This window comes from Colletotrichum truncatum (assembly GCF_014235925.2).
Source record: "Colletotrichum truncatum strain CMES1059 chromosome Unknown Contig_0003, whole genome shotgun sequence".
Lineage (NCBI taxonomy): Eukaryota > Fungi > Ascomycota > Sordariomycetes > Glomerellales > Glomerellaceae > Colletotrichum > Colletotrichum truncatum.
In genome coordinates, this window is record NW_027222400.1 from 2,977,138 (window position 1) to 3,002,223 (window position 25,086).

Here is a 25,086-nt window from a genome sequence, read left to right on the forward strand (position 1 = left end):
CACTGATGTTACCCCACAATCAATCGAAGGCCTTAGTTTATGAAGTTAACGCAGAAAAAGTGAAGGATCAGACTGCATGCGATGTAATCGGCGAATGCTCTATGATATCGTTAGTATTTTGCAACTGATAGAACCAGGAATTGAAAAGCATACCTCTCGGGCGATACGGAGGGGAAGTCGGCCTTGTTGGCCTCGGTAGTTTGGATACGAAGAGATGCTGGCGACTCTGTTAGAATTGGCATTACGAATTTTATGCCGGATCGACTTACCAGTGAGGACGAATTGACCAACGGTCGCAGAGAAGCCGGAGAGGAAAGCATTGAAGGGCTGTTCACATTTAAGTTAGCCAGTGTCTTTTGGAAACCCTTCACATGTCGGCTTTCACAACGAATCCTCCACTGGGATTGACCACTCAATGGTTACCCAGGGATCTCATAACCAGTGACACCGGTGAAGAAGAGTCAAAAAGAGCCCTGAACGTACATAATTGCCAGCAAGGATACAGTACAAGAACTGCAGCGCACCCACAGCAACAAGGAAGACCATGAAGACGTCAATCAACTTGGTGCGCTGCGGAGTCTTGCTGATGTAGTGGTTGTAGATATTGGCGAGTACCTGGTCCCAGTTCTGGGCGCCGCCTGAGATCTTCGTGTTGGGGACCGCCTTAGGTTGCGAGGTCATGGTGCCCGGGATGGCAGCTGCGGCAGTTGGTCCCGAAGGAGCAGCTGGAGGAGCAGCAGCTGCGGCTTGTGCGTTCTTCTTCGGTGCCATAGCTGCGCAAAATATCTCGTTCGGGGGATTCGTCAAATCGTGTGAGGTTCAGCGTCGTAAAAAATCGTGGTGGGGGTTGAACCGGGACTGCTGTCGAAGTTACGAATGCGCTGCGATGCGGTCTACTGGGAGCTGGGAGCTGTCCTTTGGAGGACACGACAGCTTGAAGCCACGTTATCAGGTGATGTGGCTGGTGCGTGCTCTTCGCGGCAAGAGCCAAGCCACGAATCTGGGGTAGCAAGTGGTCCCTTGGTCAGTATCCGCAGAACACGTTGATTAGTCAGGGGGCTTTTGAGAATGAATGAGATCATCCTTCCAGCTTGTCCTGGTTGGTGGGTAGGAGGCCGAAGCTTGGACTCCCGAGGCACCGAGCCACGTCGGAACTTTCCCCCATCTTCTCTTCCGCGACGATCTACGGCAGTTCTGCAGCTCGATTTAAACCATTTGCACTCCTAAGTACACTAGCTTTCTTGGTTAAACGACTTTTTAGACAATTTAGCTACTTGTCGAAGAAAATCTTCAAAATGGTACGGAAACAATACTTGGATTGGCGTTAGGTGCGGGACGGAAGCTGACAAAGACACCCTTGCACAGGCATCCCAAGACCTCCAGATCCCCTCTTACGCCCTTGCCGTCCTGACTGCGGGCGGTGGCATCGCCGGCTACGCCCGGACGCGCTCTGTCCCATCCATCGTTGCCGGATGCGCTGTCGGCCTTCTCTGTACGACGCCTATCTCTTGTTCCCTCTAAGATACCTGAACTGACCCGGGACAGATGGCCTTGGTGGCTACCGCATCCAGAACCACGAGTCGTACGGTGTTGAACTGAGTCTTCTCGCGTCCGCCGTCCTCGGTGGTTCCGCCATTCCCCGCGCTATCCGTCTTCGCAAGCCCGTGCCCATCCTGCTGAGTGTGCTGTCCCTCTTTGGTCTTTACACTTTTGGCAGCGAGTTCCGCCGTGGCTTGTAAGAGTGGACAATGGGAGTGTAAAGGATTTATGCAAGTTTTTCAAATGTAACTGTATATCAGTAGCACCATGGGAAGGGAATAGAATTGCCCGTTGTCCAAACTTGGAGGGGTTTAATCGTATCGTACAACGTTTCCTTGTGACGCTCAATCCATTCCTCGTCTTCGTTTTCTTTTGGTATCCGTAGCCGTTGCCCTTGCCAAATTCAAATTAAGCTGTGAGTTTTATCGTATAATACACTTTTGCCCGCCCTATTGATCATATTGCCAATCAGTTGGGGGGGATCGATGTACCCCTCCACTGCCGGCATGTTCGTTGCCCGTCCGCTCGTTCGTGCAAATCGTCTAATCGAGGCCGAGAGACTTGTTCAGCTCTTTTATCCTGTTCTCGCGCTCCTCCCGCTTCGCCCGCGCCGCAGCGCGGTTGGCCTCCGTGCGCCTCGCGCGCGCACCCTTGAGGCACTCTGTGACCTTGTCTTTGGCATCGTTGCAGCCACCGAGGGACTTGAACATGAAGCCCTTGGCGTGGCATTCTTCGAGGGCGACCATGATGTCTTCGCATTCTGTTTTCAACCGACACCATCAGCAGATTGTTCCCGTCGAAGTGGTTGTCGCGAGACTACGGGAAGTGGCGTGGGAAAAGATTGACGACGCTACTGACCGAAATTGTCCTTGGTGTGCAAGTGGGGATGCATGGTGACTATGAGGTGGTCTGGACGATTGAGAAGTTGAGAAATGCGTCGATTTTCTTGTGGGAAAGATTTTGCTCGCAGATTTAGAGGCGTGATATGGTGAGGCGCAAAAAGAATTCCGATGGTTCAATGCAAAGGGTGAAATGTACAGCGAGGGATTGGATGAGACCACCGCCAGTGGGGAGCGCCGTGCCGGGCTTTGATTTACGGTCGCCGCGACCGGGGGGGGGGGGCGGCAAAAGCTCGGACCACTGTCTTCTAGAACTTCCATCGCAGTTGGGTCACTCGCCTGCAGTTCGGGCTCATTCTCACTGGCATTTCACTCCTTCACGACAACTTCCCACATCTCATATATCGACATCTCCTAGATCGAGTCGAGGTCAAAATGTCGGCGCCAGCAGCGAGCCAGCGGAAGCAGCAAGGTCAGTCAGCTCATGGACAGCTTTTCGCTGGCCCAAAGCCCGACATTTTCATGTCACAAACCCCGCCATTCATACTAAACTGTTTTCAGATCTGCAAACCCAGTATGGCATTTACAAGAACACGCTTCAACAAATTGCCCAGAAAATCGGCGATGTCGAGCAGGAAGCCGAGGAGCACAAGTGCGTTTCCTATTTCCCTCTTGTCTCCTCTCTCTTTCCCTCCTCCCCTTGCCTCCCCCCTTTTTGTCTCTGTCGCCTTTGACTGGTACATGAGGAGATCGCGGGGTGCTCTATCGTCCAGGGGCATGAACTCTCTTGGAAGCCGGGCCCGGGAGCCTTTCGCTTTGACTCACCGCTATTACCCACACCGCTTATTGTGTAGATACGACTGACACTGAAAGCAGGCTTGTGCTGGAGACGTTGCAGCCGCTGTCCGGGGACCGCAAATGCTTCCGTCTGATCAACGGAGTGCTGATGGAGCAGACGGTCAAGGACGTCATGCCTGCTCTGACGACGAACTCGGAGGGATTGAAGAAGGTTCTGGAAGACTTGGTCAAGCAGTACAAGGCCAAGCAGGATGAGTTGGAGAAGTGGAAGGTTCGCACGCCAGAGCTTGTCCATAATGTCCTTCAGAGGCTGTTGCTGACGATTCGGGATAACAGAAGAAGAACAACGTTCAAGTTGTCCAGAACTGAGAGGTCGGAGTTCCTGACTTTCGGATGTGGACTCAGCCGGCGTAGTGTGGTTTGGAACATGACCTCGTATGTCTGACGACCGCCCTTCAAAAAAAAAAGTGACACCTTACTACCTCGGGACCATTCGGACCAGAGATTCCGGGTCTCTTTTCTTGCCGTTTGGATTACCGTATGCTGAGGTGTCTTTGCATGCCACGGGAAATCTTGAGACAGTAGATGTCTTGAAGCGTCTGCAAAGGCAGAGCGATGAGGTTGCATCGCACGTACTCACAGGCGAGGTTCCGATAAAAGTATGGAAGTACTCGAAGAGGTCATCGCGATGGAGGCCATGATGAGAGGGTGTAGTGGTTATGATGTGTTGTACAACGCAATAGGCACGCAGGCGCAGCAAATACAGCCTGGCGGCAAGGGCGTTTCAATGCCCAACCGAATCTTGCACCAACGTCGTCAGAAGAACATACTATTCCTGTGAAGTTAAAGGGCATAGCCGGTTGTATGGCTGGCTGAGAACGACCCGATTGACGAGGCGTGCTGACTGGCTACCTGTCATGCGGCCTAGTGACGATGGAGGGCTGGCTCAGTGACGCTCTGGAACGGCAGTTCGCAGTGCCACAGTCGACCACACATGTTTCCCGCAACCATTACCCACGTGATGACCGGTTCATTAGTATAGCTTTGGTACTACAGCATACTAATCGGAAGAGCGGGCGGAGTGGAGGCAACGGACCGACCCATCCGGCGGTTCGTGGGGTTTTGTTCTTTGATACATCATATGCCAATCAAACGTCATCGCGAACCTGACAGTTAGCGACATCCGACCTGGAACAACAAAGCTACGATGATCGACTGATATCACTTTGACTGCTTCTTCTAGATCCGTGTTCTGAACAAAAACCACGGTTGGCTTTCCGTAGCTGATGCCCAATAGATCAGATTGCATGCCGCTATGCTGCTTGACATCTAGGTGAGGGGCAGAAGTGGGAGGCATCCTGCAGCATACACCCACCCCGCCGATGCATGATTGTCCTCTAGTCAGATGTATCCTGCACGTAGAAGAAGAAGCGTGGTGATAAGTGGGTTCGCAGCATTATGAAATGCCTAAAATGGTCAACGTCGCGGATATGCCGAATAGTGCTGGCTTCCGCCGGCTGACAAGATCACACATCCATAGCGCCCAGAATCGCTTGCGATGTCGCATGTGTGTCACACTTAGCGACGTGCTGAGAGGGGCAATAGGAAAGGTTCCATTCCTCAGCAATCTTATGATGATGATGTTGGGTAGTCACTGTTTGGGGACCAGGCAGGGCAAAGGCACACCGGTGCATCTCGGCGAAGTTGGAGATGACCAGGGTTTATGAAAATGTGGCTCTGAGTTGTCATTGTCTCCAGGATAAGAGAAGCGCAGCCAGCTCATGCAACCATTACGGCTGTGGCAGAGTCGAATTCACCCGCGGCGGCAAGAGAAGCCCGAATGTTGTACCCCTCTTATAAAATAAAAAAATAAAATAAAAAGGGTGTTGGAGGGGTGGGAGCTGCATCATCCGGACCAGGATTACAGAAAGCGAGGGAAGAAGTCAGCGCATCGGACATGGTGGTCGTTTTGGATGCGGAAGGCAGACGGAGATGCTGCAAAAGTCGTCCAATCCGAGCCCAATCCAATACGAGGGTTATTGGCTCCCGAAGAAATAAAAGAGCCCAACCGGACTCGCAGTTCTGGCTGGGCCGGGCGGGTTGTCTGTCTATTGCTGCATGCAGGGTCAGACGTAAGGCGATGGGCCGCCGATAGGTGACCGGAGAGTCCTCACGGGCATTGGAAGAATTTCTCCGTATTGTCGTTCGCAAAAACACGGCCACCATAGAGGGAGTCTGACGTATCTGGGAGGAATTTATGCCAATCAAGAAAATGGAAAGTTGTTGTATTTTTTCATTGGCCCAGAAAGCTCGATTTGAGCTCGTGTCGCGCAGCCTCGTGTCCAAGGTTAGGTACTCCTTCCATACACCACAATAGGCATGTGTACCTGGTTTGCACCAAGAGTAGCACCAGCCAAGGTGCATGTTTCGGCCCAAACGGCCTTCATTCGGGGCGCTTCTTAGGCTGCCGCCAGCCTTCCTTCGTTGTGCCTGACCGACTTGGTTAGGTTGGGGCCGGACTGGAGGAAGACAGGTGACAGGTTCGACGGCTTGTTTACTCTAGGAGGTGCCATTGTCAAATCAAGCGACGCCGTCCCCCTCCTTCTCAGTTCCTGTCGCGACGGACAGACGATTGCCGAGTATTCGCATAGTCATAAGATAAATAAAATCAATGAAAAAAAAAAGGGCGTAACGACTGGAGTGCTTCTCTTTGCGATGAGGGCTGCATCGCTTCGCTGCATCGACAACGCTCCATTGCGGGTGAAGGCTAAGCTACATCTCGAGCTTGGCCTGACTGCTTTCACACGCTGCTTCTTACCCTTTCGATTCCGTTAGCATGTCTGCAGGAAATGGGAACTTATGTCACCGTCACTGTTGCGTCCTTCGTGCTACCTTGCATGTACTGCTTGGCATCTACTGTCTGATGTAAAGCAAGGTAGTGGTGTTTGCTACCCTTCCTCAAAGCTCTAGTGGCTTCTTGCGGTCTACACCGCTCATATACCGGAGCAAAGGTAGAGAGAACAGAGGGTGTCCGTGTTGATACAGCAAGAACTGCATGCAATGACACATCAAACACTTTCATGGCCAGGAGTACCGGAAAGATTGCAAGTCCTTCCTCTTTCCGTTTTTTCGTAACCCTATTAGCACACGTCTGACTGTCGGATTAATGGTTCATCTCTCTTTCTCTCTCTCTCTCTCTCTCTCTCTCTCGGGGACCTGCGTGGCCTGACGGAACCCCAGGATGACATATGTCGTCAGATACCCGAACTGACGGCCGAAAGACATCCGAGCGCGCGAGAAATGGAGAATGCGAAAGCTGTCGCAGCGCATCTCAGCCGCGCTGTTAGGGAGCAGGATTGGGTGATGGGGGGCTGGAGGTACCACGCTAATTCATGGGTGGAGACCAGGTGCTTACGGGTACTTAGTTTTTCGCTGGCGGGACTTAGCGCGGATAAGTACTGTCCTTGCTATCGATAAAACGGATGGTGGACTTCGCGACTTTGAGGGACTTCGGCCTTGTTATTGTGTTAGTGCGCTGAGTATCTTGTTGACCGCACCTTCTTGCCCACTTCCTTCCATTTCTCCCTTCTGCACCAACCCCACGTTCTTGCAGCCATCAACACGTATAGGTGCATCCGCCAGAACCAGGCGCATTGTTAGGCTCTATTACGACCTCGATCGAACAACTCAGACACCAGAAATCTTGTAAGGAGCTTTACTCTCGAAGCCCTGTCAAACGGCACCTGCTTCGAGTACCCCCTCTCCACGTTGCCCCATCCATCCACCATTCACGCGCCGTCGCCCTCTCTGCTTGCCCTCTCCCACCAGTCACAATCGCGGTCACTGTACCGTCTTTCTCTATCCCGTTCGGGTCAAGCGAAGCTTTCTCTGACGCGCCTTTGCAGCTGTTGCCTCTCGATTCCGCTACCGCTGCCTTCCCGTCCGATACCACGGTGTGTAACCAAGGATCAATTCTTGCGCGCCCAAAGCTCGGCCACAAGTCACGACAACCACAAGCACCCATACTGGTACCAGCCAGGGCGTCCACGCGCCTCCGCAACGCAGCACTCCGCAGCTCCGCCCAGCAGCGACAAAGTACCTCATTCGCCTCAGGGATACTGATTCGACCTCGTCTCACATCTGCTTTCGACTTGTGAACCCCTCTAGTCTACTCTCTACCTGCCCAGCAGGACAACCCCCCGCGCCTCGAGCTTCGAGTACCAACCCTCAGGAGCGCGTATATACCCACACCTGCAGCAGGGCGATCACGAAACATCAACGCTACCCTCATTTGCAATCAATAGGACAGCCGTTCCTGTGGGACCCGCAGACGCAGCCACCCTCTTCCCGCTTTTTTCCCAGTCTCTTGTTCTCAAGTCTGCCCGAACAAGGCAGCAGACAGGCCACCCCCAGGACGATCCGTCATAGCCTGAAGTCAAGACAGGACCTGCCAGGGGATCGCGAGTAAAAATAATACATCCCAAGGACAAGCCGAGTGGTTCAGTGCAGGATTGACGCACGCTTCTGCAGCTAAGCCGCAAAACTTGCAAGCCCTACGGTCCTGCAACGTGTCAGGGGACACATCATCCCAAGCCCGTCGTGTGTGCGAGCTGCAATAACCCAAGCAAATTACAAGAACGCCAGCAGCCGCTGCAGGTAGCCAAATATGTCGGACTCCCCCCAATCTCCTCCCAAGGATGTTGAGCAAGGTGTACAATCACCGGAAGAGGAACAAATGAACGAGCCTCAAGACCCACAGTCTGGTGGCCTGGCCTACGCCGAGTTCGAGGTCAAGGAGCAGGACCGCTGGCTGCCCATAGCCAATGGTAAGTCAAATGTTTCTATTTTCTTAGTGGCGGCAACGAGGACGACGACGAAGACGACGACGACAGCGACGGCGATGAAGCTCAAGCCTTTGAGCTCGTACGCGCCAGCCATATCGTCGAATGCACTCTAGTTTTGGACTGGCTTACCTCTCGCGCTTCAAATCTCTCGGGCTCCTGGCCTTCCTCTTAATTGCGACGACGAGAACAAGCTGTTGCCTCGCGGTTCCTGGGTTGTCATGTCTCATGAATCGTCACCAAAGTCTCCAGATGGAGCCGGTATCTCTGGCGGCGAAAAACATGATGAGCTAGATGCTAACATACGAAACTTTGCTCCAGTTGCTCGCATTATGAAGAATGCGCTCCCTGAAAATGCAAAAATCGCCAAGGAAGCAAAGGAATGCATGCAAGAGTGCGTTAGCGAGTTTATCTCGTTTATCACGAGCGAAGGTAAGTCTTCACTCACAGCTGTTCTTGCGCTGGCGCAAATATTTTTGGTAGAATGGAACCTAACCTATTGCAGCCTCGGAGAAATGTCACCAGGAGAAGCGGAAGACGGTAAATGGCGAAGATATCTTGTTCGCCATGACGTCTCTGGGATTCGAGAACTATGCTGAGGCGTTGAAGATTTACCTTTCCAAATATCGCGAAGTACGTATAGCCTAGACGCGGTCCTGATTACAAACAGGATAGGCCTTGCGAGGTGGTGGACGGGCACAGCTAACGGAATCAGCAGCAATCCCAGTCGAACAGAGGAGAGAGCTCCCATCGCCCGGGCAGCAGCGGCTATGGCGCCAATCCCCCGACCGGAGCTGGAAGCTTTCAGACTGAGCCCCAAAACAACGTCCTCGGAGCTCAGCAAGGAGATGGCGGTGCGGACCAGAACTACATGTACGGCGCTCAGACCGGTCACAACGGCGCCGGGGGCACCGACGGCTACCAGTAATCGGCTCGCTAGCTGTGTTTATAACGTGGGATTGAAAACGCGCACTTCCTTCTCGACATATATGTACAGGTCGCGACTTGACGATGCCCAAGCCCGACCAAAAAAACGATACCGGAACATACGTTCAACAGTGTATAAGTACAGGGCTGGGATGTGTTCGACTAACTCAGAATAGGATATGACGGGGCATACGGGTGTATATGAGGGGCCCCAGGAGTCACGTAAGGGTTGAAGACGAGGCAGTTTTGCCCACAAAAGTGAACTGGAAGGGGCTGTCTTTTTGTTGAACATTTGTCTGTTGATAGATTCCCCCTTTTTTCGTTGCGATTCAGTCAGCCATGCCAGGCTCAGGAGTAGTCGAATGGTATTGGCAGAGAACAGCTTAGCAAGCATCAAAGCTATCAGCACGGACCCGGGCCGTACTCCATAGCATAGTTCGCTTCTCAGTACAGCACTCTTAGATAGCTTCTAATTCCAGTTCAGTCGCGCATCTTTGACACCCTCTTTTTCTTTTTCTTTTTCTCAGGACCCCATGACTCTTGCCGGTAAGAGATCGATGTCGACGATGAGTCTTACGGCGAAGCAGACGAGTTCGTTTGTTGTTTCAACTTGGGCAAGACCAACTTCATCGGGCGCCTCCATCACTGTGATATCCAATGAGAGCTCACTTCGTCATAACTTTCCTTAGTCCTTGCCGCTGCCAATTAGAACGCAACAGGCCATAATGACCGAATACGCACGGGCCACGGCCGCTCCCAGGGGTCTTGAGTGCGGCACGTGCGCAGCCCCTCCAGTCTCAAATTTTTACCCAGTGGATGGACGCTAAACATATTGGTGCCGCCTTTCGTAAGAAAAAAAAAAGTTACGGGTAGCATTTCACCGTCGCCAAACTTCCAGGCAACAAACCGCCGAAGGGAAAAATCGGTCGGCTGCTTTTCAATCCCACCAACGCTCCAGGACGAGAAGCACCCCGGGGTAACCTCTGTAAGGATATCAGATATGCATGATATCTTCTTGCAGATCCTTGCGCAATACATCTACCAGTCTATGGGAATAGCCGGACATCCTGCCACCACTCTGCGAGTCGACATCCCCAGCGCCTAGAAGAGAGCCTTGACCACCTCACACGACCACTCTCATGCGACCCTTTACCCCCATTTCCAGACATCGGTCTGGTCCGCCACCGAGAACGGCGACACCTATTAAAAGCATTTTGCGTCCATCTATCCTGGGTCGCAGGAAAGCTGATGAGGCTCGACTTGATTCGGATGCGATCGACCCTCCCTCCAGTCCGACAAAGCGTCGAAAGGTTTTCATTAACGAAATGAACAATCGAGTTTTTGAGTTTGGCAGTCGATCGATGGATGAGGTGAACGCGGAGGTCCGAAAGGCTCTCGAGGAGCATTTAATGGGAGAGGATGAGGATTACGACAATCTCAAGGAGATTTTCACCAACGATAAGCAACGATATCTGCCTCCTGTTGTGGGGGAGGATGAGGATACCCTTAAGCCGCAGGAGCTGAAGAGTTACGTGTTGGCACTGACTAGCTGCGTCCCATTGCTGAAGAATAAAGCCTGCAACGGACTTGTGAGGACGGTCCTCCAGGTATCGTGGCTTGGCCGAGATGAGGACTTTTTCAAGGTCTATATCCAGTTCCTGGCCGCCTTGATTAGTGCTCAGGGCTCCTACCTCACACATGTGCTGTCCATGATTGTCGAGAAGTTTTGCCACTCCAGGCAGTCCGAATGGAACGTTGCCGACTTTCCTCCCGTCACTCGTTCCACAATGCGCGAGCGTCTGCACACCGGCCTCCAATACATCCTCCAGATGTTCCCGGCCGCGACTCCCGTGCTCCGCAACCTTCTTGACAGCAAGTTCCCCTTCGACGATGACCCCAAGAGAATGTTCGTTGCCTATGTCAACAACCTGTTGAAGTTATCCGAGTATGCAGGGGATCTGGACCTTGACATTACCGATGTACTCCTTTCCCGCCTGGTCAAAATCGATGTTCAAATGCAGACGGATCTGGACGACCTTGATGACGATCTTACGGCCTCAGTCGCCTACGCACTTGGGAAGTCATTAAACACTGGCTCGTGGGAGGGCGATGAAGAGGCCGACGACGAGGATAGCGACGACGAGTCGGTCGACAGTGATGATTCGGACTTTGACGATACGGAGGAAAAGGTCCGCGTTGTCAAGGGCAACGTTGAGAAACTGGATGCCATCCTCGACACTCTGTTCGATCACTACACGCCACTCTTCGAGAACCCAGATTCGGATGAAGCATGGGGTCGATACGCATTGTTGGTTCAGTCGTTCGGAAAGATCATTCTTCCGACTTACAAGTCTCGTCACACACAGTTTCTGCTTTTCCACTTTGGGCAGATGTCGGCCCGGCTCCGGGATACGTTTGTCGGCAGCTTGATGCACATATTCGGCTCACAGAACCGACCGAGCTTTGTACGACAAGCAGCAGCTACATATTTGGCGGGATTTATGGCAAGAGGCGCTCATGTTCCACCGGATCTAGTTCGCACAGTATTCGCCCTCCTGCTAAAGCAGATGCAAATATATCGCCTGAAGCACGACCCCGACGCGCGAGGTCCGGACTTGAGGCGGCATCAGATCTACTACGCGCAGGTTCAGGCTGCACTCTACATGTTCTGCTTCCGCTGGCGCGACTTGATTGTGTCTGCGCCCGAATTCGTGGATAGAGACGACCCCGCCTCTTACCTGGGTCACGAACTGGAGTGGATGCAAGGGATGAGAGAGGAGTTATCAGCCAGTGTCTACTGCAAGATGAATCCGCTAAAGATTTGCGCGCCCGCGATCGTGGAGGAGTTCGCGACACTGGCACACAAACTCGATCTCATGTACATCTTTCCACGAGTCGAAGAGAACAAAAGGATTAGACTGTCCCAGTTTGTGTCGGACACGTACGGCACTGGTGGCGCACTCAGGGACACAGGGTCCGGGGCACAGGATGAGGAGTCCTACCAGCTTGACCCTTATTTTCCTTTTGACCCCTATCAGCTGCCAGTGAGCAAGCGATGGGTTCAAGGAGACTACGTGCATTATCAGGCCGTACCTGGTCTTAATATGACTGCAGATGATGACGATAGTGAGGAAGAGGAGGATGACATCCCAGAGTCTGACGTCGAGGAGGATACTGCCACCGCCAGTGAAGACGAGGATGATGATTGAGGTGTCATGAGAAAGATTCTCGAAGGAAGTGCATCAACAAGGCGTTGGAGGGCAAAAAGAAAAAGAAGCGAATCTTGGCCAATTTGGCATTGGGGATATGATTTCCGCATGGAGTTTGGGCGTGTTTAAGTCTTGGCAACTCATTGATGAAGAGGAGAAAGATGAAGGGAGATGTGGATGAACATTTCAGTTGTCGGAAAGACAGGTGGAGAGTCAAACAAGCTGTTGACGCATGCATCATGCGAGTGCCATCTCGTATTTGATAAATGAAAAAAACTCAGTCTTTTCCAAATTATATCCCATCTGTCTCTTACTCATGTGTGAATTCCTGGCGATGCTGAACTGGGGCTGATTCACCAGTTGACAAATTGTCGTTCACGGCCACTTCGAGACTGAAAGGGATATTGGCTGGTCTCTCAAATACAAATCCTTTGGGGGGTAAGCAGCTGAGGGCAGGTAACTTTTGCACTACAGCTTTAATGAGCCAGGTACAGGAGGCCAGCCTCGGCGCCTTTTTTTTCTACACTTGCCCTACAATTGGATAGGCGTCTTTCTCCCTCTCCGCTTCTGTCACCCCTCTACAGTCAGCGCGTAAAAACAGGCCCCCAACTGAACCCTGATGTCTAGCAAGCGCCGACAAATTCCTCGCCTTACCCTGAGGTAAGGTAGTGTACAATGAGGGGGCGGCCTTTCTTCTCGGCTGGTTAGTGGCTCCCCGAGATTGAGGGGGTCACGGAGGATGGGAATTTGGAATCGCCCGTTTCTTAAGTCTCTACAATCCCCATCCCACCGCTGTGTGCACTGCGAGTCTTTTTTATTGCGTAGATTTTAATTTTCTTACTTTCCACTTCTTGCCGAGCGAATGAACAGTTAAGAGGTTTTTGTAGGCCGCTCATCACTTCGTTCGTTTCGGTCGGTCGTTCCGATCTGCTGCTTGTCCAATTGGCAAATCTCATCATCTCATCATATCCTCATCTTTTTTCTTTTTTCTTTATTTACCTTCTCTTCAGTTCACCGTCTAGATTGATTCCTCATCATAACTGAGGGGGGTCATGGCGGATCATCAAATGCGGATGCCGAGCGAAGCGGCGGTGGGGGAGGGGCAGCAGCAGCAGCAGCAAGAACAACAACAGCAGCAGCATGAGGGCAGCGGTGACAATTCCAACCGGCCGTCGTTTACGAATTACTGGCAAGGCGAAAAGGAGAGTGAAAGGGCGGGACGAGTGCAATTTGTAACTGAGATGCACCCGCCATCGTCGACGTCGGGAGCGATGGCTCCCCCGCCGATGCCGCAACCGCAGAAACAGCAGGGTTCTTGTGAGTCGCTTCTCTCCGCTTCTCCAAACGTCATCAACTTCACTTTCCCCATTTGGATTTCAAGATTCCATCGTCCATTCTCATTCGCGGCCTGAGATCGGCAACTGCCAGGTTTCGGAATTATTCCAAGTGGAGGATGGTGGTTGTGACCCTTTTTATTTTTTTCTGTTTTTCATGTGTCTTACTTGCAGGGGAAAAAAGACCCGTGAATTGATTTGTCACGGGGCGGGATTCTGGAGTGAGCATGGTCCTGCGATGAGGAATCATTGCAGCCCGTGTGGCGTCTCCCGCTGCGAAGGGGATGGTGTGGGATTTTGTGGCGCCCCTCTCACCCCAGATCTTCTGCTCGACCGCACCACACACAAGTGTGTGTAGTGTGTCCCCTGCACTGGAACCGGCCGGACCATGGGGCTCAAATGATTCCAACGTGGTCCCCGGCTTACCCTCCCCCCCCCCCCCCCCCCCCGATGCGCACACCGCTGCCCATTCCTGCGGATCACTGTCCAAACGCCCCTTGGCTTCTGGAATCATCATTTCTGGATTCGGAGCCTTTGTCCTGCACTTTCCCACTTACCCACGGCCCACTTACACCACTGATTCCATCCGTCAATCTCGAGATGATTCCCCATCATATTCCACATGTTGATACATCGATGTATAAGTCACCCAGTTAGACCTCACTGTGGTATATTTGGACGCTCGTCATGAATGATATAACATCAACAAGTACGGTTGACTAACCCTGACCAGCGGAGTCACCCACCAGCGCAGATACAGCCAAACAAAAGGCCAAGCTTAGACGGCAACAGGTCCGCAAGGCCCAGATTCAGCACCGCACCCGTAAGGCCAATTACATCAAGCAGCTCGAACTTGACATCTGCGAGATCCGAGACATGATTGCGGCTGCTGAAAGGGATATGTCGGTCTATCGGCGGCAGAACGAGGAGATAAAGGGCGCGCTGAGGGCCAGGGGCTTGATAATGCCTTCTGAGATGAAGGAGAAGGGCGTCACCGTGGGCGAAGTAAGGATTTCTGGGGATCCCGACGTTGACGACGGTCTATCGTACGAAGAGGTCCTGCAACAGCCTGTTGAGATCCAACCGCAACCACAGGCACACGTCCCCGAGCCGCAACAGCCTCTGCTACCAGGACAGACGGACACGCAGATATTCAGCGAGCAGCAGCAGCAAATGCTACCACCGGCGCCTCCGCTGCAGCATCCAGCCCAGCCGCTGGACTACGATCCGTACCCTCCTGCCGATCTCTTCGGCGATGCCAACATGGGCGAAATCACTGTTACGATGCGCAAGGACGAGACCCTCGGTACGCCATGCTTCCAGATCAGCGCTTCGCCATCCAACGACGCTTCGTTCGCGAGACCTGCTACTCCGGATCAGCTTTCGACTGAGCAAGAAATTACTGCCATCAACCTCATCCTTGCGTAAGTCATTTGCCCTTTTTTTCCCCCGACCCTCTTCCTAGTCACACAAGAATCTAACAAGTCTTTAAGGATGGAACACATCTGCTGGAATCACTTCCACCCCCGCCAGTTCCCTCGCCACGCCGACCCTTGCAAGGCTGCATCCGGCCACACAATGATGGCTTCCACGATGTGCATGTCCAGCGCCCCCGAACGCGTCTACCGCTCCGTCCGTCGCCGCGAAGTCGAGGCCCAGCACAGTTGGCAAGCCCTGGGAGCAGGCAGCTCTCTGTCCCTTAAATCGCTGCTGTCGCTAGCAAAGACGTTGAACCCGGGCGATATCGAGCTCACACCGGTTCAAGCTTGGTTCGAGCTTGCAGCTCGTTATGGTACTGCGGTGCTGATGGAGGACAGGGTCATCGAGGCGCTGAAGAGGGAGTTTTGTGGCGTGGTTGATTGCATTCACTTTGGCGCCATCATCGAGCGAGATGCGTTTGAGAGCGTTGTGGCGAGGGTCATGGCCGAGGTCGGTGTCTCTGAGCTGGAATACGAAATGGACGTCGATAGGGATATCAGAGCCTCAAGCGGGGCCGGCATGATGATTGGGACTCAGCAGATTGCGGTTTAAGCCATCTTCGAGAAGTCGGTCTTGCTGGCTGAGAAACGTGGTGTTTGGTCTTGGCGGAACTCTCTATTGGGAGGACAACATACGATGGCAGCTGCAACAAAATGGAGAGGATGTTGGTTTCGATGTTTTTGGTTGGGTGGATAAAACGATACGAATCATGACCGTTACGACGTACTTCAGACTCGCAAAAATCCACAACACACGTATCGGTGGTCTGGGACATGCTGGTCGCAACAATTGCATATACAGAACAAGGAGGCATCTAGAGAGGTAGTTTTGAGGCAACATACAATACAGCATGCTACTTGCTAAGTCAGCCAGTGAGCAGATGAAGGCCTGTGAAGAATCGTTGGTGCCAAGAGCCCAGATTGAGGGTCCTTGCCGACGGGTTGACGGACGGGGAGGTGTGTTCCGTATCCGGTCCAACAAGGGCAGGCAGGTATCGAATCTCCTCTTCTCGCATTTTTGCTTGCCTGCCTTTCTGGGGTCGCCAGTGTTGGTTCCCATTTGCAGCGCCGCTCGACTCGAGATCCACATCCCGACGTAACGAGACATGTTGGCCGTCCACGCGCATATGCATGTTTGTTTTTCTGTTGGTCTCTCTCTCGTCTCGCCTCGCCTCGCCTCGCTCACGTCCAGCGCCCCTGGTCGAAGAATGAGGGGGTGGTGGTTCCAACCTCCATGACCTGTTGGTCATAAAAAAGATCATCTGCCCACATACGCCTTGAATTTCCGCAAACTCTTTTTTTTGAGTTCTGTGAATTTCTCACGGATCCAGAACCCGTATCAGATTTTGAATTTTCCAAGAACGGATTCGCAACATTGTTCGAGGCCCGTCACTAACCATGAGTCAAACACTCGCAAACCATATTGACCAGGAGGTCCAGATTGCTGCTGACGACGTATGTATCGGACGAGAAAAACCAATCCCACCATTGCAGCCAGTTTGAATCTGACAGGTTCTCATAGGATTTGGATGACAATCGGTCAGAGCTCGAAGTGAGTTTACCTGTTACCTCTTCTTCCACCAAACGAAAGTCCGTCCTTGATACACTAGCTGACAAGTGCCACATAGAGTGTTGGCTCTGTCGGCTCATCAAGCACCAGCTTGGCCAGTTCTATTCGTGATTATCATTTTGAGAATGGCCGGACGTATCATCGTTACAAGGAAGGCAGTATGTGGAACCCATCATCGCTAGGTATATACCGACTGACCTGAGACCTTTAGAATATAACTTGCCCAACGACGAAAGAGAGAACGATAGATTGGGTACTTGCTTCAGTCCCTTCACTTGCGATTTCTCGTTTGTAGTCTAGTACTCACTCATCATCAACATAGACTTGCAACATCATATCTGCCTCATGACGCTAGGAGGCAGTCTTGGTCTGGCACCGCCATGTCAGCCAGACTTTCAAGTTCAGCGAGCACTTGACCTCGGTACTGGCACAGGAATTTGGGCCATTCAATTCGCCGATGACCATCCTGAATGCGAGGTATATAACCTAGCGCAGCATACTAAGCAATCTCCAGATAATCTTTAGTTCACTGTGCTTACATCCTTTTTACAGGTTCTTGGTGTTGATCTGTCCCCAACCCAGCCAGATTTGTACGATATTTCTGCCCCTCAAGCTTTGGTCTCTTTTCGCCAACTAAACAAGTCAAATGAGGCTAATAATTATTCTAGTGTTGCTCCAAATGTCAAATTTGAAGTTGATGATGTAGAGGACGAATGGACGTTTGCGCATCCATTCGACTACATTCATAGCCGTTTCATGACTTCAAGCATTTCCAACTGGAAAGAGTATATTACGAAATGCTATGAGTATGTTTCTCATTTTCCTGCTAAGGTTCTCTTTGAACATGCGCAAGCAGTCAAGGAGAAGGCTAATTTTGAATTGGCACTTACGCAACGGCAGCAATCTGACACCTGGCGGGTATCTCGAACTTCAAGAGATTGAAATGAGTCATCAATCTGATGATGGAACCTTTCCCTCGGACTGTGCCCTCGCCCGCATGTTTACTCTCTTGAAAGAGGCAGCAATCACTTTTGGGCGTGCATTCGTCGACCCACTCCAACTCAAGTCCATTATGGTGGAGGTGGGCTTTGAGGATGTGGTTGTTGCCCAATACAAGTGGCCTACAAATGGCTGGCCCAAAGATCCTAAATGGAAGGAGCTCGGGCTATGGACCCTAGAAAACTATCTGATCGGGCTTGAGGCCCTTGCTATGGCGCCTCTCACTCGTGGCCACAACTGGACCCGGCAGGAAGTTGACGTTTTCCTTGTTGAAGTCCGCAAAGACCTGAAGAACCGAGCGTTCCATAGCTACTCGCCGATGTGGGTTATATCCATTCTGAGACGAACCATCTCATTTCCATCTTCGTTTCATGCGAGTTATACTGACCAAAGCCTTCAGATACTTCGTATACGGACGAAAGCCATTGAAAGAAGACAGCCCAGCACCTCTGCCGGCTGCGGCTACCCCTCAAGCTGAGTCATAATGGCCACAACAGAGTATCACTCGAACATGTTGAAGCGTAACTCTGCACTATGCAAGAGCTATGGTGGGGTTTTCAGACTAAACAGAGACCAGTCGTCTTATACGCAAACGAATATACGACTTTTATTTTATTATTATTTTACCTAACTAGCATCTAAATCCAAGTCAACTTTGGTCCACAGCAAATGAACGTTGCGTTGAGTTGGATTGAGCATATCTAAGTGACCAATATAAGTCGTCCGCCATGAAAATCGAAGATTTCTACGGCCAGAGCTTGTTGGAACCACAGTTATTCTACCATGTCTCGTCCTGGTGTTTTCCCATTGGAAAGCTTACTTCGGCTGTCGTGCAGTGGTACGGATACCATAACTTGATAAGCCATAAATGTGAATATGTACGCCACATGTAAGGGCAGCATAATGAAAGATGTAGAGAGTCAGCACGTCATCCACAGAACGTTACTCAGGGATGGCCCAGCAAACAGATGTTCTAGCTGAAAAAGTTACTCTTTCACATACAGACCTGCTTGACACAGCATACGTCTTGTTCACGGCGAACAATGTACTGGGCAGGTCACGGTTAGCGTGAAACTAGAAATTTCTCACGGATCTGAACGTATTTTCAAAGTAACCGACGATTTCTTATTTATATCTATGAATGGAAGAAGGAGTAAGGAAACGCTTGACAGGGGTATCGTTATCATCATGAACCAAATACGTCTGCGCCGACGCATAGTGGTTATCCCAAAAAGTGCCCAAGGCACGTCCGAAATCGACGCGCAATGGTTTATGTCCTGAAAGTCTTGTATACATACGTCCGATCCGACGCATCGCGATACGCTCCGAAGTTGTCAAAGGTACGTCCGAACGGCCGACGCACACTGCTCAAGCTCCATTTTTTTCTCAGCACCTCTCGCTCACCCAACATCCCCTTTTAAGCAGAGGTGGAAGAGGGAGCAGCAGGAGGGGCAGAACCGCTGGGAGGCGCGCCGCCGGCGCCAGAACCACCCGAGTTCTCAACGGCCACGCCGCCATTGGCGGTGTACTCGAAGCTGTAGCTCGTCTCGTACGAGGCGGTGCGGTTGATGCCGATTGTGATCCAGCCGAAGAGGCCGTCTTCGACGGAGTCGCCCAGGTAAGCATACTGGAAAAAGGGGTCGGAGTCGGCATTGCTGCCCAGCTCGTCCGAGACGACATGATCATCGGCGTTGAGAGTCTGCTCGACAGTGTTGGTGTTGTACGGCTCGAGAGCTTCGACGGCTTCGACGAGGTCCTGGTCCCAGAAGAGCTGGCCGATGTGGGCGGCGTGGTCAGAGGAGAGAGTGTTATTGGGGAGAATGGTGGCGTCAAGCCAGGCAACCTGTATTTCTGTCAGTGCCGCTCACAATAGAATGGTCACAAAAAAGAAAAGCTGGGGTCATGTAATAAATGCTTACCATGTGGTGATGGGTGGTCCTACCGCCGTAGTGGCCCGGGAAGATGGTCTGGAACTGCACAACACCATCGGCGTCCGTTTTCTGGATGCCGCGGAGGAAAGTCTTGTTCAAGTTCGACGCATCGTCTCCGTTGCCGTTGGAGCTCTCCTGGACTCCGGAGTAAACACCAGTAGAATTGCAGTTCCAGAGATCCCAGTACAGATCGGTGATTGGCTCGCAGGTCTCGACGTCAATGAACTGGCCGTCCAGAACCACATCGACACCAGGCTCGCCGTCGCGGAGGTCAGAGCGAATGTACTCGCCCTTTACCCAGAAAGGCCCGATCTCACCCTCGGGGTTGAGGATGCAGGTGTGGTTGGACCCGAAAATGTCGGCGGACGGAGACGAGGTGTCGATGCCGGCGTGAACGGATGTCTGGTTATGCCCGGTGCCGGCACTATCGACGGCGCGTTTGGCCTTGCGGACGGCGCGGTGGTACTCGATGGTTTGGGCGCGGCGGACCATAGCACGGGCTTGTAGATCCCGATAGGCCTTCGTGTTCTGGCAGCTCTCAAGGCCGCGACGGGCGAGGCCATGGTGTTCATGACGGGCAGCTAGAAGGCTTGGATGCGATTCCTCGTGGTGGCCCGGATGAGCGGCGCCTAGCATGACCGACGTCAAGAGGAGAAAAACGGAGGAATGCATTGTTGCTATTGCGTGTAAACGAACGGTGATGCTTGTTTTTTTGTGTTTCAAGGAAGTAAATCAGATGATAAATGATAGTGTGTTAGTCTGGACTCTTGTTGATTCAGACCGAATTGGGTTGTTTCGTTTCTTCAAGTCTATTTTCAACTGGCTTCAACGACATCTTATATGCACTCTCATCATTCTCCCGTTCAGAGCCTCGTCTCCCCCTTCCGCATCAACAATGCGATCGCGAAGTAGCGGTCCTCTGCTTAGCGTCTCTTGCAGGCTATGCGTAATCTGTTGTCGTCACGCCTTTGTCTCTTCATGTTCTGGGTGTTCATCTATTCTCGTTATGTGGATTGAAGTTGGGTCACGATCCGGATGAATCCCACATGGAGAAGAGGCTCCTCTTGCCGTGGACCAAATGTCTTGGCAATGGCTGTTCAAACTTCTCTTTTTCTGCGTACATCATCAAGAAAAATATGAAGTTTTGTGAAAATCAGAAAATGGTCGAAAATGGTTGGTTCGCATTCGCCCCAGATCACATCTCTTAGCATCGTGGCAGTGCCAATTGGGGCAAATGCGAGCCAACCATCACAGGGCAATTCTCATGATGCGAACCCCCCGTTTTTGGTAAATCTTTGGGAACCTCCACGGCTTCCGCGGTATTACTTCACAAAGTCTCTGATTCGCTCCCGGAAAATATCTCGAGAGATCGGCATTGGATCTGAGGACGTAAGCTTTTTTTTACACACTCCCGCCCGCAATCCCGGTGCCTGGATGCCGATCCTTTCAGTCTTGGCGCTTCAATCCCAGGAGAATGCAACAAATACCTAGCTGAACGGAATGTGGGGTGAGATATAGTGAAGATCTACATCGACCGCCAGGCGACTGTGGTTGAAGCCTCACTTACACGCGTTCAAAGTGAAGGCACAGGAGGCCTGATATTTTCGGGGCCATATTGTCCAACGTCGAGTCGCATTGGTATGTTGAGCTACATCTACAGTCTAGACCCTCAAACGAAGCTGTCTAAGCCGCTGTCTTAGCCTTTCTCTTCTCAATCCTTTCCAACTCCGCATCAATCTTCTTGAAACTCCAGCTCTTCCAGAAGGGGGGGTACAAGAAGGGACGCAAGTCAAATCTGTTGTCATCAGGGGCTATTCCCAGCGGTCAGTAAAAAAAACGGAAAAGACCCTATTGGATAGGGATTCGTGGAACTTACAGTAGTCATTGCAGTGCAGGGCCGGGGTGAGCGTCGTCATCTTGTGACCTGTTCCTCGTCGTCAGTTACCTCGCGACGGTTGCCAATTGTTCATAGACTACTTACGGTTGATGGCGTAAAAGTGGAAGAACTTCTTGACCTTCTCGGCTGTCTGTCTCGGCTCGTACGCGGGCGCGTCATCCTCCGGGCCTCGCTTGCGATCGGCGCTCCAGTCGTGGACGAGGCGTTGGAACATGCCGTAAGGGCCCAGTTTGTTGACCTTGCGGAGACGGCCCATGATTGTGAGCTCTTGGTAGGTCATACCCATGTCGACCTCATCGCTCTGGACGTACGTCTCCGAGATGGGTTCCTGTATGGTTCATTGTGAGTAAAACATTCTACATGTGTGCTGGATACCAGATTCCCGGTGGAAGGAAAGTGGGAGACACATACGAGCTCGGCGGTCGGGACCGCGGTGAGGAAGTCGTGCAGACACGGGATACCAAAGTCCTTCTCGGCCCAGGCGATGAAGCGCTTGAGGTCGGCCTTGTCGATGGAGCCGATGGGGTTAATGTCCGCGCCTATGTAGAGTTAGTATTCATAAGTGTCGTAATGGGAAGGTCACTGATCGAGAGCGCGTGATGCTCAAAAATAGGCTACAAGCCTTGCTGGACCACTCGTGAATACAAATTGACTTACTGGAGCAGTCATATCTTGAGTATAGTCAGTAAGAAGTCACAGTTTATGTTTTCAAGGTTACTCACTTTGTGAAATATCCTCGCAAAGACTTCTATGGTTAGCACATGCCGGAACCAATATCAACAACATAACTCACCTCTCCAACGTTCGCACTGCCCAACACGAGCAAGCCACCACCACCAGGTCTTCCTCTAGCAGTAGGAAGAAGCTGTCCAAACTCATAAGCGGTAACCATGCGGATTCTCGCCTGCAAACACTGCAGCGTCAGGTTCTCCTGAACCGTGCCGCCCTCGACCTTGAACCTAGGCTCAAAGTTGAGTGCGCTGACAGCAAGGCTCTTCTGCGCCTGGTAGACGTCGTCAATGTCGAGGTTGATGTGGTAACTGCCGATAGCTTCGGCGAGGTCCTTGGCACGCTGGCGGGTTTCAGCCGAGCTCTGCGTCTTCATGCCCATGTAGATGGTTGAGAAGACCTGGTTGCAGAGGGCCTGTGGAGTCTTGGGAAGCACACCCTCGCCGTCGTACTTGGCGATCCGCTTCACGTCCTCAATGACCTGGGGGTTGCCTTCTTCGACAGCCTTCATTACAATGCGGCACATGGAGTACACAATTGCTTGGGAGTGTTAGCGGCGTTACATTTAGCGGAGATAGGGGAGAACGGACTTGCGGTGGCGCAGGAGTCAATTCCACCGCTAAGGGGGACAAGATAGCCAGCAGTTCCGGATCGTCGCAGGTACTAAATTGATAATGATCAGTTTTGCTCAAAGAAGAGGTTACCGATGGTCTTACATCCCAGAGATAGCATCCAGCGCACAGAGCAATCTCCTCCTCGACGGAGTAGTACTTGGGCTTGATAGGGGGCGAAGGGCACTTCTCCACATCCGCATCCTCGTCGTCGGTGCTCAACTCGAAAGAGGTTTGGATTCTCTCATACTTGGCATCGCTCTGCGCAGCTTGAAGACCGCGAGAGATGGCAGACCGGTAAGCCCGCACCTCCTCCAAGTCAACGGTAGCCGTAACGACTTCGACATCGTTGAGACTGAACTGTGAGCCCTGCGCAACAACGTCGCCATTGACCAAAATCATGGCGGAGCCGTCGTAGTACAACCTATCACCATCGCAACCCTGTTGGTTTGCGTACAAATAGATACCGCCGCACTTGCGGGTAGCCTCCATGATGAGCTGCAAACGGGTGTCGAGCTTCTGGAGAGTGAAATGAGAGCCGCTGGAGTTGGTGATGATTTCCACACCGTCGAGGCTCATTGCGATATGTGGGGCGTTGGGCGTGAACAGTTCCTCCTTCGCGGGTGTCAGTCTTCTCACTGACGGTCAAATTTACTCAACAAGGCAACTTACACAAGTCTCAGCACCAAAGCACGTGTCGGGTGTCGACACCACTGCATCTCCGAAGATGACATGAGTCGAGCCTTGGATATCCTGCAGGATGCGCGGGAGGTGGTACTGCTCGGTCTGGCGGGGGTGCATCCAGGGTGTGAAGTGACGCATCTCACGATAGTTGCCGTCGTTGGCGAGCCACATCTTGGGGCGAATCATAAGGATCTTGCCGTTGAGACACAGAACTCTGCAGTTAAAGCGCTGGTTACGGTGCTGTACGGGCATGCCGATGTCGAGAAGGATGTCGTGGCAGGACTCGTCGAGCAAAATGCGACGGAGCATCTCGAAGCAATGCAAGTATAGGTCCTGCTCGAGCAGATGATCAAGACAGCCATAACCGCATATTTCGAGTTCCTGTTTGGGTTAGTTGACTGGTCCTATGCGTCATTTGGTAGTTGATAATGCTAAAGACGCGGGAAAGTTTGGCGGATGTGGGCACTTGTGCATGTATATGCGTTTGGGGAGGAGCTGCTTACAGGACCGACACGCAGCCGTGCTCCGGCAGCCTTTGCCTTCTGAATACTCTCAATGATACGGGCCGTATTGCCCTCCCACTAGTTCTCTCAGTTAGCATGCCATACTGTGATCCAACACCACGCATGCAGAACCACTTCTCGCACAGTTGGATTGGCGGGGTTTAAAGACTCACATCCAGAGCCCATTGGTTTAGCGAACAAGTCGCGACAGTAATGAGATGGCCCATGTTGGCGGTCAGTACTGTTCAAATCCTGTTTTTAGGTCAGTCAATTGAACTCTGGATCAGAAATTCCATGAACTCACTTGAGACTTGCAATATTGGTTGAATGTTTCTTAGCGTGAGTAGTGACGATAAGGTTACGTGGGGTGTGATGAGAGGCTGACTCATCCAAGGGCTCGAACTTGAGCAACTTTGGACACAACAGTCTTGACAGAGCCGTTGAACGGTTGATGGGTTTGTCTGTCCTTCCCAACCCAAAGACAGAAGAAGTTCGGAACTAAAGGGCTTGACGGAGCAGTTTCGGCATTGCGGGTAACTGGCTTCAGAGACTCAAGCGACTTATCTAACCCCTCATCAGGTACCGTGTGTTAGTGCATGCTGCTAGAATGGGTGACAACACTAACATCACTCACCAAAAGCTGTCGTGGGGATTCTCTCCCGGAAAGCTCGTAGCATTGCTTTTTCCTCTCTTACCGGAATACAATTTTAAGAATGCGACACTAACAACAGGAAGACCGTTGAGTTTATCCCGACATTAAGTGGCTGTAAGTGACAGTCCACGGGTGTGTCCAGTGGCATGTCTTTACCCCTGTCATCCCCCGCCATCAACCCAGTCTGTCGGCATAAGACTGTCACACGTGCTAATCTACAATTGCCAGAAGAAATGTAAAAAGAGGAAGACCGTCACTAGACATGTCAAAACGTATCAATGAATGATAATGTATATAATAGATCTATAATGTCTGTATAAGATTGTTGAAATAACCATGAAAGGCAAAGCTTTTTTAAAAACCAGGATGTTTATAAACACTGAGCAACCAGCCAGAGTTGGAGCAAGTGAAGTATAATTGAGTGTGACCAGAAAACCATTGAAAGTTATATAAACCCGTACTAAAATAGAATCGCCAATGAAACAGAGCTAATCTACTTTCAATGATTGATGGCCTCACGTTTGCGATCGAAACCATCCTGTAGT

General features: G+C 51.8%; 10 protein-coding genes across 10 annotated transcripts; 6 read left to right on the forward strand and 4 right to left on the reverse strand.

The window, feature by feature from the left end:
* Nucleotides 1-32: 32 nt before the first annotated feature.
* CTRU02_205726 (DAD family protein) lies at nucleotides 33-771 on the reverse strand (the record flags this gene model as incomplete). Its single annotated transcript, XM_036727719.1, has 4 exons — nucleotides 33-99; nucleotides 154-217; nucleotides 270-327; nucleotides 484-771. The coding sequence occupies 4 exons, from the start codon at nucleotides 769-771 to the stop codon at nucleotides 33-35; spliced, it is 477 nt and encodes a 158-aa protein (XP_036580676.1).
* A 524-nt stretch (nucleotides 772-1,295) lies between these two features.
* On the forward strand, nucleotides 1,296-1,739 carry CTRU02_205727 (upf0136 domain protein; the record flags this gene model as incomplete). The annotated part of the gene is made up of 3 exons (XM_036727721.1): nucleotides 1,296-1,298; nucleotides 1,366-1,492; nucleotides 1,546-1,739. 3 exons carry the CDS (start codon nucleotides 1,296-1,298, stop codon nucleotides 1,737-1,739), a joined length of 324 nt encoding a protein of 107 aa, XP_036580677.1.
* A 342-nt stretch (nucleotides 1,740-2,081) lies between these two features.
* On the reverse strand, nucleotides 2,082-2,431 carry CTRU02_205728 (uncharacterized protein; the record flags this gene model as incomplete). The annotated part of the gene is made up of 2 exons (XM_036727722.1): nucleotides 2,082-2,299; nucleotides 2,398-2,431. 2 exons carry the CDS (start codon nucleotides 2,429-2,431, stop codon nucleotides 2,082-2,084), a joined length of 252 nt encoding a protein of 83 aa, XP_036580678.1.
* Nucleotides 2,432-2,813: 382 nt separating this feature from the next.
* On the forward strand, nucleotides 2,814-3,545 carry CTRU02_205729 (prefoldin subunit 2; the record flags this gene model as incomplete). The annotated part of the gene is made up of 4 exons (XM_036727723.1): nucleotides 2,814-2,850; nucleotides 2,940-3,030; nucleotides 3,255-3,447; nucleotides 3,513-3,545. The coding sequence occupies 4 exons, from the start codon at nucleotides 2,814-2,816 to the stop codon at nucleotides 3,543-3,545; spliced, it is 354 nt and encodes a 117-aa protein (XP_036580679.1).
* A 4,297-nt stretch (nucleotides 3,546-7,842) lies between these two features.
* On the forward strand, nucleotides 7,843-8,945 carry CTRU02_205730 (CCAAT-binding factor complex subunit; the record flags this gene model as incomplete). The annotated part of the gene is made up of 4 exons (XM_070204595.1): nucleotides 7,843-8,132; nucleotides 8,226-8,449; nucleotides 8,523-8,650; nucleotides 8,736-8,945. 4 exons carry the CDS (start codon nucleotides 7,843-7,845, stop codon nucleotides 8,943-8,945), a joined length of 852 nt encoding a protein of 283 aa, XP_070061699.1.
* A 1,138-nt stretch (nucleotides 8,946-10,083) lies between these two features.
* CTRU02_205731 (RNA polymerase I specific transcription initiation factor RRN3) lies at nucleotides 10,084-12,153 on the forward strand (the record flags this gene model as incomplete). The annotated part of the gene is made up of 1 exon (XM_036727725.1): nucleotides 10,084-12,153. One exon carries the CDS (start codon nucleotides 10,084-10,086, stop codon nucleotides 12,151-12,153), a length of 2,070 nt encoding a protein of 689 aa, XP_036580681.1.
* A 2,210-nt stretch (nucleotides 12,154-14,363) lies between these two features.
* On the forward strand, nucleotides 14,364-15,518 carry CTRU02_205732 (alanine racemase; the record flags this gene model as incomplete). The annotated part of the gene is made up of 2 exons (XM_036727726.1): nucleotides 14,364-14,911; nucleotides 14,981-15,518. The coding sequence occupies 2 exons, from the start codon at nucleotides 14,364-14,366 to the stop codon at nucleotides 15,516-15,518; spliced, it is 1,086 nt and encodes a 361-aa protein (XP_036580682.1).
* Nucleotides 15,519-16,695: 1,177 nt separating this feature from the next.
* Nucleotides 16,696-18,019, forward strand: CTRU02_205733 (methyltransferase domain-containing protein; the record flags this gene model as incomplete). The annotated part of the gene is made up of 6 exons (XM_070204596.1): nucleotides 16,696-16,713; nucleotides 16,836-17,012; nucleotides 17,088-17,125; nucleotides 17,204-17,341; nucleotides 17,436-17,855; nucleotides 17,935-18,019. The coding sequence occupies 6 exons, from the start codon at nucleotides 16,696-16,698 to the stop codon at nucleotides 18,017-18,019; spliced, it is 876 nt and encodes a 291-aa protein (XP_070061700.1).
* A 932-nt stretch (nucleotides 18,020-18,951) lies between these two features.
* Nucleotides 18,952-20,137, reverse strand: CTRU02_205734 (gpi anchored dioxygenase; the record flags this gene model as incomplete). The annotated part of the gene is made up of 2 exons (XM_070204597.1): nucleotides 18,952-19,377; nucleotides 19,454-20,137. 2 exons carry the CDS (start codon nucleotides 20,135-20,137, stop codon nucleotides 18,952-18,954), a joined length of 1,110 nt encoding a protein of 369 aa, XP_070061701.1.
* A 1,011-nt stretch (nucleotides 20,138-21,148) lies between these two features.
* CTRU02_205735 (carbon-nitrogen hydrolase) lies at nucleotides 21,149-24,116 on the reverse strand (the record flags this gene model as incomplete). The annotated part of the gene is made up of 12 exons (XM_070204598.1): nucleotides 21,149-21,276; nucleotides 21,342-21,389; nucleotides 21,447-21,690; nucleotides 21,774-21,901; nucleotides 22,020-22,033; nucleotides 22,085-22,110; nucleotides 22,156-22,631; nucleotides 22,682-22,754; nucleotides 22,808-23,317; nucleotides 23,375-23,767; nucleotides 23,890-23,967; nucleotides 24,063-24,116. The coding sequence occupies 12 exons, from the start codon at nucleotides 24,114-24,116 to the stop codon at nucleotides 21,149-21,151; spliced, it is 2,172 nt and encodes a 723-aa protein (XP_070061702.1).
* Between the last annotated feature and the right edge of the window lie 970 nt (nucleotides 24,117-25,086).